The 13,387-nt window shown below is 31.9% G+C and overlaps 1 protein-coding gene across 1 annotated transcript; it reads left to right on the top strand.

The window, feature by feature from the left end:
- Positions 1–4,563: 4,563 nt before the first annotated feature.
- On the top strand, positions 4,564–7,240 carry LOC100853898 (histone H1). The gene is made up of 4 exons (XM_003634155.3): positions 4,564–4,911; positions 5,019–5,696; positions 6,602–6,697; positions 6,782–7,240. The coding sequence occupies exons 1-4, from the start codon at positions 4,579–4,581 to the stop codon at positions 6,935–6,937; spliced, it is 1,263 nt and encodes a 420-aa protein (XP_003634203.2). The 5' UTR covers positions 4,564–4,578; the 3' UTR covers positions 6,938–7,240.
- Positions 7,241–13,387: the final 6,147 nt, after the last annotated feature.

Below are 13,387 nucleotides of genomic sequence, written 5' to 3'. Positions count from 1 at the left end.
AAAGACCAGTTAAGCCTAGAGGGTAATTTTAAGCCTAGTTCACCACATGTGGGATTAGGCCTAAGGTCAAAACAGACATGTCATGGGTTACCTAATAAGCTTTAATGTTAAAATAGCAATGGGGGAAGGACAAAGGAAAAAACGATTCCCTATAATAGTTGTGGAATGCACTAATTTGGGTAGAGGGTGATTACCATAATACTTTATCTCAAAAATGGGTTATTACCTATATTTGGAGATACATTTAACTCTTGAATTCTTCATAAATACCTTGTGCAATCTATTCCATAGGTAATTATTTTATTTTATTTTTAAGAGTATTATACTAAGATTTTGCATTTCTCCTTCATTTAACTAACTTGATTATAGAAGTGGGCATTTTGGCACAACCACCAATTAGTTTCTTATTCTCTTATTAAATCTTAATTATGCCTTAACGATTGAGATGAATAATTTGACAAAACTCATTATTAAGGTATTATCCACGCAGCCACTCATGTAAATCCATACTTTTTTGCTATAGGAGAGTTGAAATTTTCTTGTTCATTATTACATATAACAAATCAAGAAAAAAATACATTAAAAGGTCGAAATAGGTTATAGGCCAACTTAGGATGAGTGGGAGGAACTAGACCAGGCTAACATGGCCTTTACCTAACCCAATAATGATGTAGCATAAAGGGTCGGCTAGGCCTAAGAAACAATTTAAGCCTAATCCTTCATATGTGAGCTTGAGCTTATGAGCAAAACAAGTCAACCAAGAGTTACTAATAATCTTTTATGTGAAAATGGTATTTACAACAATTATGGAGGGTGCTAATCTGAGTAGTAGAGGACAATTAAAACACTTTATGTCAAAATTAGGTCATTATCCATATTTAGAGGCACGTCTTACACCCAAAATCCTTCATAAATATATTGCATAATGCGGTCCATTGGTAATTCTTTTCTTTTTTCTTTGACAATGTTCTATTAAAAAAATTTCCTTTCATCTTTCCACCTAACTAACCCGATTTCCAAGAAAGATCTTGACTTAGTCTTTAATTGTCATTTTGTGTAAGATTGCAATTTCAAGTTGTAGCACTACACTTTTAAGAGTTATAAGGTTTTATATTCAAGAAAAAAAAGACAATTGAAGGGTTAGGTGAGGCTATGAGCAAGCTTGGGTTAGGTCAGGGAACTAGTTGAAATAATGCAACCCTTGCCCAACCTAATAGCAACCAAATGTAAAATGTGAAATCGATCAAAGGGTAATCTGAGTTAATCGCATATGAGTCGAGTCTAATGGCCAAAACTAGTCAATTGTGGGATACCAAATAAGCTTTAATATAAAAATAGTAATACACCAACCATGAAATATGCTAATATGGGTAGTAGACAAGTACCATAGCACTCTATGCCAAAAATGGATCATTGTTATTATTTGGAAACACACTGAAGTCTCAAATCCTCCATAAATATCCTACGACTCTGAAGGATTTTTATTTCTCTAGCCACTCGTTTCGATAAAGGATGTTGCCCTTGTTAGAATCATAAATATCCTATATTCAAGCTTTCTCAAAATTTTCAATTGTTAATTTTTCCAATTCAAAAACCAATTTTCCTATATGCATTGCGAGGTTAACATTGTGATATCCCACATCATATGAAGAAGAAAGTTCCTAACACTATATAAGCATGTACTCATTTTAACTTTATATACGCATTTTAAAGTTGTAAAGACCTTTTTAGGCTCAAAACAAACAATATCTACACGATTTGGTGCGAGTCATTACAAATAATATCATAACTAATCATTTACCCTAGTGTGAGAGTTTGTTTTGCCCCGTAATCTCATGGAACACAACGAAGACATTGTGTCTACATGAAGAAGAGAAATGAAGTGATTATGATATCCTATATTAGATAGGAGAAAAAGTTCTTAATACTATATAAGTATGAACTTCTCTTAACCTTATAAACGCATTTTAAAGCAATAAGGGCCATTTTGAACCTAGAGCGAATAATATTCACACAATTGGTTACGAGTTGTTACAAGCATAAACAAAGTCTTACTTAGTATTAAAAACCTTCTTCTTATTTTTGTCTTAATATATTCCAATCCTCTAAAAATTGTTTCTTAAATGAAGAGGATTCCATATGCTATTTGACTTTCAAATTGTTCTAAGCAAAATGTATTTATTCAATTATTCTTAACTTTCATTTAATCTAAGGTTTTCAATTTCTAACTATTAAATATCATGAGATTTATTAAGTTCAAATTTTTATAAAGAGAATAAGAGTCTATTTGGCAATGTTTTTAATTTTTTTCAAAAAAAAAAAAATCTAATTTTTAACGAAATTACGAAATACTTTTAAAATTTTGAAAAATCATTTTTAGTGTTTTATAGAGAAACACTTGATAGTGATTCTACTAAAAACACTTTAAGAGAAAACATTTTGAATAAAAACACCAATAAATGCATTCTAAGAACACATTGAAATAAATAAAAATATAAACATTAACCTGAAATAAATATTTGTATAATCTAGCAAACATCCATATGGGAAAACTTAAAGTTTGATAATTTAATAATACATTGAAAAAGGGAAACGGCGAAAATAATAATTCAATCATATAATGGAAAAAGAAAAATGGGAAAATCATGAAAGAATGATATAAAAGATGACAATAAAATTTTAAGTAAAATTTTGGATTTTAAAGATAAAAAAATCTGAATCAATTAGATAATTCATTAGTAAAAACCTAATGATACTATTTTGAGGTAACATCTATGGATGTGCCTAGCATCTCTTAACAAATAAATATACATTTTAAGAAAAAGTTGTTTTAAATGAACAAATAGAAAGTCATTTAAAATTTGTATGTCTTATTTCCTTTTATAATCACAATAAATGAAATAAAAACTTAAGTAACAACCAATTTGATGAAAAGTGATGGGATCAAAATTATACGACCATTTCAAATTGAAAATGATGTAAAAAGTAATTGCACAAATATTTAATACGAAAAAAGTCCAAGTGATAAATGTGAAATCCAACAAAATAGATCATGGTATCCAAAAACTAAAATCTAACAAAAAAAAATTAGTATCATCCACCCAAAACTAACTACATTAAAAGTTAAAATGAAATCTATATCCTTTTCAAGGTAAGATGTTGCAAATTACACATTGAAACTATCTTGACCTAATAAACATTAATTATTTGGTTGTGTAATGTCTAATGGGATTAAACACTTTTATATGGTTTTATGTAAATATATAATATGATGTTTTTTAGTGATTTTTTTTTATGTGAGATTCACTATTAGTTATTCAATGTTTGATAGAGCTTATTAGTGACTTTTAAACAATAATGATTCCTTAGGAGTAATGATTAAAACTGAGATATTACATATGAGCTTTTAGTTGAACTCTTTCTTATCTAAACTTAACTCAAGCTTTATAGCTCGTGTTTAATATGAGCTTATTTTTGTTACTTTAGATTGGTTTAATTAGTAATGTGAGATTTAAGTTTGTCGGTGGTTTAAAATATGATTGGATAACACTTGGAGAGAATCATTTTAGGATAAGAAACGTTGTAGTAAGGAAAATTAGCGAAGATGAATAAGCATATCAAGAGTAGATAAATGGTGAACAACATTATCAATGATGGTAACATTAATGGATAAGAAAAGTGATGACAATGGTGATTTTAAATTGTGATGGGAGTTGCATGAGTGGTGAAATAGTAAGGAGAATGATAATGAAAATGTTGACTAAGAATAAAAAAGTGGAAACATGTTATTAGGATTTCTTGGCAAAAACATTTTTGATTAAAATGATAGTAACTTAATAATTAAATTCAGGCATCTAAGCTCTCATGCGACTAACCAAGATCGTACTAAATTTTTTTTAGTGTTTTAGAACTTCAACCCAACTCCATCTATAGTAAGTTTTGGCTAGTAACTCATGTCTAAAGGTAAATTTTAGAGTTGAGTAGGGCACTAGTCGTAACTCCTACCTGAAGGCTAAATTTTAGGGTTGAGTTGAGATTGTTAAATTAACATTCGAAAAGTGACATGTATAAAAAAACAATCCAAATATATCATCTTAGTTATCTTACTTATTAATTGATTAATATAGAAAGTCAATTTGAGAATATTATGTTAAATTTTGCAACCCGTCTCCTATTTTTACTCATGTGTCACAAATTTTCCTTTGTTCATTCATATCATCCATACTCAATATGAGCATAACAATATCCTAATTCTCGTCTAATTTTGCATGCTTACTTTTGTGTTCCTTACAATATATTTTACTTCTTTAAGGACTATTTGTTAAATAAAGGGAAACCCAATGTTGTATTTTATTTTGAATTTTAAACATTGTTAAGCCAATTAGCGAAAGAAATTTTGCTAAAATTTAGATGTTACATTATATTTATTGAAGGTCATTTTTAGCTAAGGATGGAAATGAAATTCGCTTTTTATTCGAGTGTCATAACACGAATAATAGAAAAGTTGGAGGAGCTGAATGCAAAACAAAGTAAAGCAAAAACACATCAGCCACGTCACATGTGTGTCCAAAAGGATCGATGGGCCATGCTCAACGGTCCGATTACACGCGCCCCACCCCCTCACCCCCTCCTCACTCTTTTCTCATTTCTTATTTCTTATATGGTAAAAACACTACTCTCCTTCTGAACAACTCACCTAACCTCTTCTCTCTCCCTCTCCCTCTCCCTCTCCCCGTCTCTCTCCTCTCTCTTTTCTCCGCTTTCTCTCTCTACATGGACCCAGCACCACCCCCACCGCTCCCTCCACCACCGCCACCTCAACCTCCGGCAGCCTCCGAGGCACACGTAGCTCATGCCGCCAACCCTACCCCTAGCCACGGACCACCGCACAACCACCCGCCCTACGCCGAGGTAAAAAAAAAAAAGGAGGGAGAGACCAGCAAAAGGGAAAATCCAGAATATTTGTTTGATTTTGTGTAGAAACCCTAATTTTTTTTTTGAATTTTTGGGGCTTGCAGATGATAACAACGGCAATTGGGGCTTTGAATGAGAGAACGGGGTCGAGTAAGAAAGCTATAGCGAAGTACATAGAAAGAACTTTCGGCGACTTGCCGCCGAGTCATCCGGCGTTGTTGACTCACCATCTAAAGAGATTGAGAAGCAGTGGTCAAGTTGTGATGGTGAAACACTCCTACATGCTCCCCAGATCTGGAGATGATGCTCACGCTCTCCCCCTTCATCCTGGGCCTGTCTCTGGGCCCAAGAGGGGTCGTGGCCGGCCCCCCAAGCCCAAGATCCCCGTCCAGCCCACTTCGGAGTCGGTGCTCGTGGCTGTGGGGTTGGTAGATGGGCCCGTGGTGCCGAAGAGGGGCCCTGGGCGTCCGCCTAAGTCTGGTGGTGTGCGTGGGCCGAGGCCCAAGTCGTTAGATGGACCCAAAAGGAGGCCTGGCCGTCCACCCAAGGCCCAGTTGGGTGGGGTGATTCCTGGCGGGGTGCCGAGGGAGCGGCCCAGGACGGCAGGTGTTACTAAGGTGAAGGTGTCCGGGAGGCCACGTGGTAGGCCGCCGAAGATTCTGACTGTTGGTGCCGGCGTCGGTGGAGGTCTCTCTGTGAAACGGCGGGGCCGGCCTCCTAAGGCTGACGGACCGAAGAGGCCCAAGAAGCTTACTGGAAGGCCAGTGGGCCGGCCCAGAAAGGTGAGATCACTTTTCTCTTTCCCGCACTTTTGGCTATCCACACTGACTTTGAATTTGAATTGTTGTTTGGCTCTCCACAGTAGCTTTATCAAATTGATTTTGGCTCCTAGGAATAGGAAAACAACTTCCTAAAACATAACCAAACAGTGCCTTAACAACCTGTACTAGCATTCAGTTGTGAAATCAACAGTGTTTCAAGTAAAATGACTTACTCAAATTCTCTAGTAACTGATGTGTTGCTGAATGCTTATGGTCTGCAGCTTAGAATTATTTTCAGTCACTTCCTAACTGATTGCTACCCTCAATGTCATTTTAGTTAGCCTTAACCATTGTATGCTTGCAATTATCTAATATTAGTTTTTTTTTTTTGGGTAATGTGCAATTATCTAACATTCTAACAGCCTTTATGTTGTCTATTCGTCCATGATTCCAATATGGTGTGCAGTTTGTAGTATCTAGTAAATGAATAGGGGTTCCCATTTGATGATTTTGGATTCTTCATCCATCCTATATATATTTCATTTTGAGTGCATACAACAGATTTCAGCCATTTGATTTTCATATCTGGTGTTACTTGAAAAATGGATGGAGGGTTTAACTTCAACCAGCCGCCATATGGTTTGAGGATTTTAGAAAATAAATTAAAATAAAAGGGAAATCTATTGGTAGAATAATTTACAATTTCCTTTCTCTAATTGGGAAGTGAGTGATATGATGGAGGCAAATTTGGTGAGTTTTGAGTTTGCATTTATAGTTCAAGGAAGTAAAATGCTATCAGCTGAAAAGGGCTAGTTCTTAGTTGAACTGCTGTGTGTTGTAATGTTGTTATTTTTTTCTCTTCATGGGTATGTATTGTGCTGAACTTGTTCTGATTTTATGTTTGGTGTTCCCCTTCTTTACACAAGAAACTTGCAACTGGGGAAATTCTGCCAGCTGCTTCCGAACAACCAGTGGCAGAGTGGATGAACTACGAGGATCTTAAGCAAAAACTGGAGCACATTGTAAGTTAACTTATTTTTGTTAGCCACTCTTTAAGCAGGCTTAGCAATGCTTTGTTGTTTATGCTATAATTTCAATATCTGCAGCAAGGAAAGATCAAACTGTCTGTCGGTGTGCTAAGGACCCAGTTCAGCGAGAACAATGTGAGTGCGATGTCAGCATTACAGGAGTTGGAAGACCTGGCGACTATGGACATTAGTGCGCCACTAAATATCGAAGGTCAGCTGTTCTTTGGAAATTGAGAGAAGATGTGATGTGCAGGGATGGAGGACCCAACCTCAATGTGACACCAAGAGCTGGAGGGGGGAGTAGTTTAACAAAGAGCTCAGGGAAAGGTTCAGGCAAGAGGTGAGAAAAATGGATGCGGTTTAATGGTCAAGAATGGAGATTAACATGAGGTTGGTGGTTGGTGCCACTTATGGGATGCCCATGAGTCATGTTGTATCTGAACTGATTTTGAACTAATTTGGAGACTTTTGTAATGTGGGACTTGTCGAATTGAAGAGCAATGACAGGCTTCATCGCCCTTTCTTTCTTCTTCTTCATGCCCATCTCAATTCACCCAATTGCATGCATTTCTAGTCCATACTAACTTAAATCTTGCATGCTCCATTCCATCGTGATCTTTTGTTTTGGTAGGTGAGTAAAGATTGTTCTAAGCAAAGGTGTTGGAATTTCTGGTACTAGCCTGCTTGTTCTGAATGTACTGTTGTTCCATTGTGGCTGCTAATGGAGCTTTTTAGATGCCAGTGAGAACAGATGAATCTTTCATAGTTAGGAGCAAGGTGCTTGTTATTCTCTTCCAGCCATGCCCATAAGGTATGCTTGGGAAGAACCTCTTTGGAACAGGAAGAAATTGCATCCAGAAAGTCCAGAAAACAGATGTTCTGTGTACTGTGCCAGCGGAACCTCTAAGGCCAACATATCAATGGAAGAACACAAAAATAAAACAATTCATATGCAAAAAAAGTACATCAATGTTCATCTCTACAGTAAAAGATAACATTCCATTATATAATAAAGAAAATTATAAAATATAAAAATAAATACAATTGTTTCTTCATCCTGAACAATCTTATATAATATTCCTTCAATAAAAAGAAATTAATTCCAATTAAATTAGTAAAGATTTTGCTGGCTCTCCAAAGCTGATTGTCCCAAAAAAACCAATTTTAAATTTTAGGGTTAAAGGACAAATAAACTCAATATATATTGTTGACTTAGGCTATGTTTGGTTCCCGGAAAATTTGAGGGAAAATGCGAGGGAAAGAAAATGCAAAGGAAAAGTAGAAGGAAAGAAAAAATGAAGGAAAATAAAAAAATAGATTAAAAATTGATAAATTATTTTTTTTGTTACTTCAAACTCATTTTATTTATTTTAACTCATCAATATAAAGATTAAATAATTTAAAAATACATAAGTTTTTAATTAGTTTTAATTATATTTGATTTTCTTTGATATTTTTCATAGGACAACCAAACATGAGAAAATCATTTTCCTTAGCATTTTTTTTCTTTCCTTTGTACTTTCCGGGAACCAAACATAGCCTTATGTGAAAACTTTTAAGCAAATTGATTGTTTTTGTTTGTTTTTTTTACTTAATTTTAAATAAAATTTTAATGCTTAATAATATTAAGTATTAGATTATTTGTTTTTGTAATATTTTATTTTTATTAAGCATTAAAAAGAAAAAAAAAAGTTTAATATGTTGTTTTTTCCATTTAGAAAAAATCAAATATTTTTGTTTTTTTTATTCAACAAAAAATTTATAATAAGTTATAAAAATGTAGAAAACAAATAACTTAAAATATAAAAATAAATTAATTTCAATAAAAAAATAAATACCTTCTTGGTGTCAAACTCTTGTTTGAGGGTGACCATAGATTCAAACTTAATTACATACATGCTTACTTCCCCTGATTTAATCTTTCAGAAAAAATTGTAATTAATGAAAGAGTTGGTTATAGAGTAATTATAGGGGGGTCAACTGCCCATTTTGGAGTGATTCCAGAGAGAGAGAGTTGTTAAGGACAAATGGAATTCAATAAGGAGCTCCTTTTGGAATGATTCTAAGAAAGTCGACAGCCTGTTTTGGGGTGATTCTAGAAGGATAGTGGTCCTGACTCCTGGCTCCTGACTCTTTCTAGGTAATGGGCCTCATTTACAAGTGTTTGGGCCGCCCACCTTTAGTAATCTGAAGAATTGTTTGAGCAATAAAAATTTGCCTAACAACCTCTTAAATAAAGACAATTACAGGAATTGAGACGTAGGTTGCAGTAATTGCCTTCTAACTGCTCGACAGAATATGTATGTTTTAGTGTCATAACCTTAAAATACTTAAATTTATGACAGTAGGTAATATGAATTTTCATGTGAAGTGTTTAACCGCGGCACTTCTTGGCTTGTTTTCCAAGATGTTGGCATTTTTGTTTCTTGCTCTAGTAATACATTACTTCGATCTAAGGTAATCCAATGATGGAATTAGAATTGATTTACCCGTAATGTTTGTTTTATTTACTATATAGAAAAAAATTAAATGTTTGATTTTTTCTTAAAAGTAATCAGTTAATATCAATCAATATAATTAAAGTGAACTTGTCATCAATAGGTTCAATTTTGTTATATTGATTGATATTGATTACTTTTAATTTTTTATATTCAATCAAAAATCAAATACTACATAAGTTTAATGAGTATTTATGATTTCAAAACGTGCAATTTAATAAATTTCCCGATATCATTTATAATTACCTATTTATTTCTACGTAGATATTATCTTTTTAAATTTAATGCTCTATTATAATTTTAATTATGAATATATAAGTAAGAACATATGAACTAAATTGGGCTCAACCCATCAATTATCTTTTAATTTAATTAATATGATTTTTTAATTAATCAAATTGACTAAGTCAATCGAGTTTGAGTCTAATTTTAACGATCAAAATGGAATTGACGGGACCGTCCACACCTTCCCACCCACAAAGCCTATCACAAAGATTCATCCTTTCCCGACACCAAGTGGACACAAGTGGGCCTAATGGCAATTCACCCCACGCGCTCATCTACGCGCCAATGACAAGTGGCGCCAATACTACTTTAAGCACTCTCGTGATTGGATAGAAGTGGACCATCCTTAGAAAGATAAAACTTAAAAGCAATCATTCCCACTCGCCCTCTTCACACGCTCCAATCATAAGCTCAGACTCGCGCGTGGGCTTGAGACACGTTTTTATAGTACTTTTTAGTGTTTACATTAAAAGCTGGAGACAAACAAAGCCGCCCCCATGAATGAGTCCACGCCAGCCACCTTTTACACCTTCACCTAATTTTTTTCCTATTATTTATTATTATTTTAATTAATTATCTAATATTTTAAATATCACGCACGTCATCAAGCATTACCTTCGTGAGCAAGTAATAAACCACCCTTTTGGTTTGAGTATCCATGCTTAATTGGAACATTTTATTTTAAAAATATATTTATATTTTTATTATGTTATTAAAAAATTGTGACATTATTATTTTAATTTAATTTTTAAATTTATTTTGGTCCAATATTGATTAAAAAAATACAAACATACGAATATAAGAATGTGACATTTATCTATTGAGATGGATATCCAGGATAGATCCATTCATCATTAATTATTATTTTTTAATAAAAAAAAAAATTCAAACTTGGGTTCCACCCAATCCTCAACCAATAGTAAATCTCTTAATGTTTATTAAAATTATTATTTTAATATTGAAAAATAATGATAATTATAAGTACAGTGGCCCCATTGCTGACATAGAAGACATGTATCACTATTGACCAATGGGTTTCTCTATATTTAATCAAGTGACATTGTTGAGTGTGACTTGCGGATTTGTTTATTCTTGATATTTCCAAGGGGGTGACCATTCGCTTTAGAAAAAATTAAAATCATTCACCAAACAGATCACATATATAATATTTTTGGATTAAGTATTTTTCCCATTTTGTTACTAAATTGATTTTGAAAAATGTTAAACTATAGAAGCTATAACTATGGAATTCCACATTTGGACTATTGAATACGTGTGATGAAATCTACATGATATAATTAATAGCGTATTTTTAATACGATAATGAAAAATTATCATTCGATGTTTTAACTAAACCCGCTATTTTTTATATTCACTTTTTTTTTTTTTAGTTTAGGGGTATGAGGTGAGGGAGGAGAGTATATTATTGAATATATTTGTATTTAATACTTAATATAAATGTGAAAATAAAATGGTGGTAGGTGGCGGTTGACAAATGAATGGGGTGTAAAGCAAAAATAGGAAAGGAGAAGCAATGATTGAAGATGTTTAAATATGTTGGGAGTGAGTAAATACACCAGTGGGGAAAGTCAGATTGTGCCTCTTGTCTGATTAATCAACACAAGTGGCCTAAAGAGAATTTTCAGGTGGAAGGTGAATTTAAGCTTTGTCATTGGTCTATTTGGGCACACATTGGATGGATGCCTGTCTTGATTCTAATGGCACTGAGTTGTGATTGTGCCATGCTTAGTTTTGATGTGAGCATAGTTTGAAAAGATGTACATGGAAAGGGTATTTTTATGATTGCCCAAGTTGGGTAGCTTTTTTTGTAAGGGGGTTTCCAACTTAGAAGTTCATAATTTTGATTATTGGAACAAAATAAACGATAAAAAAAAAATGTTTATAACATATAGAAGAAAATCGACCATTTTGAATTACGTCGCTTTTGTAAATCAGATCTTCATTCGAAATATCTTTACAAAGAATTAGTTCGTATTTAGATATGAATATAAAAAGTGTCTTTAAGATTACAAATTCGATATGTACCAAGTCGATGTCTTATAATTTTTCTTACAAGTATTAAACAAATTTTTTAACTTTCTTAGAATATGCTCGGATCGGGCCAAGGAAGAAAAGGATAGATGGGGAGCATCAACATGGAAAGCTATTTGTTGAACAGTGAAAGCATTTGTTCCAACATAAGACAAGCAAATAAAGCCTTTGCCCAAGAAGAAAAGGGCCAAACTTGTTTCATGACAATGCAAAAAACAACTGTTCCATTGATGTATTAACGATCAAAAAGGAACTTCACCCTTTCTCTCCCATATCCATGTTTTATAAAAAATAAATAAAATAAAAAAGAAAAAGAAAAAGAAAAAAGTGAAGATTCTCTTTTCTTTATCTTTAAGGTTATGTTTGTTCCCAAAAAAATTTGAAGGAAAATGTAAGAAAAATAAAATACAAAGAAAAGGTAGAAAAATAAAAAATAAAAATAAAAATAAAAAAATACAGTAAAAGTTGATAAATTATTTTTATTTGTTATCAAACTCATTTTGTTTATTTTAATTCATCGATCATAAACTTTTAATTACATTTGATTTTCTTTTATGTTTTTTCATAAGATAACCAAATATGAAAAAATTATTTTCCTTTTTAATTTTTTATTTCCTTAGTATTTTTTTGAGAACCAAATATAACCTAATACTTTATATATTTTAGAGACATATCCCATTTTTTAAAATATTACCTAGAAATATTTATTTTTATATTTTTTTAATACTATAAATGTATGTTAGGTGTGTTATAGCCTCTAATTTTGCTCATATGGTGTAATATTGTGGAGGATTAGGTCTTAAAAAAAACTTTTAGGCTATATTTGATTTTTGGGACATTTGAAAAAAATTACTAGAAAAAAAAAATGAAAACAATAAGAAAAATTAAAATTAATAAATTATTTTTATATATTACTTGAAAGTCAACTAATTTATTTTAACTCATAAATAATTTGAAATTGCATAAGTTTTTAACTAATTGTACTTATATTTAATTTTTCTTTAATATTTTGGATAGTAAAACCAAACATGAAGAAATTAATTTCCTTAATTTTAACCAATATAGTGTTAAAACAAAAGGAAAGAGATCATCATTGGAGATAAAAAAGCTTAAATTTATTAAAATTTTCTTACTAACTTGTACAAATTTTATTTAAATGAAGAGCTTGGAAAATATAAAACCCCTTTAGAATTGTGTTTAATTTTTATTTTTAATAATAAAAAACAAAATTTCTTCTTAAAAATATGTTTGGTAAATTCTGAATTGAAAGCAAATTGTTAATAATTTGTTTAAAAAATATTCTTACTTTTTAGAGAAAATTTAAAGTATGTTAAGGTTTTTTTTTTTTTTTTTCTTTTTTGGTAAAATGTCATGAAAAATAATTTAAATATAGAAAATAGATATACCTTTGACATCTTCAGGAAAAAAAGAAGAAGAGGTTTTTTGAATTTTATTTTTGAAAATAATTAAAATTATTCTAAAAAAGTGGTTTTTATTTTATTTTTTATTTTTTAACCATTTAAAAGAATATTACCACATATATTTGTAAATCCAAAACAAGAATTTGAGATTCCATCCTATAACTTTGTTTTCTTATCCTAATATTTGCTAAAGCCCACATGGAGCCTAGGTTTTTAATACACATAAATTCTAAAAATTTTCATCTATGCTAATAATAAGTTGGCTTTCACCTTTTATAGGATTTTTTTTTTTTTCTGGGTATTTTTTTCCCACTAGCTCAATTTCCATTGAAGAAAAAATGAAAAAGGAAAACCCCACTTGGGCAAACAATAATAGAATGAAAATGGAAAGGGCCAAAGAATTTCTCCATCAACCCTTTTAAAGGGGC

The sequence above is a fragment of the Vitis vinifera genome, chromosome 17 (genome assembly GCF_030704535.1).
Source record: "Vitis vinifera cultivar Pinot Noir 40024 chromosome 17, ASM3070453v1".
In the NCBI taxonomy this organism is placed as follows: domain Eukaryota; kingdom Viridiplantae; phylum Streptophyta; class Magnoliopsida; order Vitales; family Vitaceae; genus Vitis; species Vitis vinifera.
Note: the sequence above shows the minus strand (reverse complement) of the source record. Positions and strands in the feature narration are given on the sequence as shown.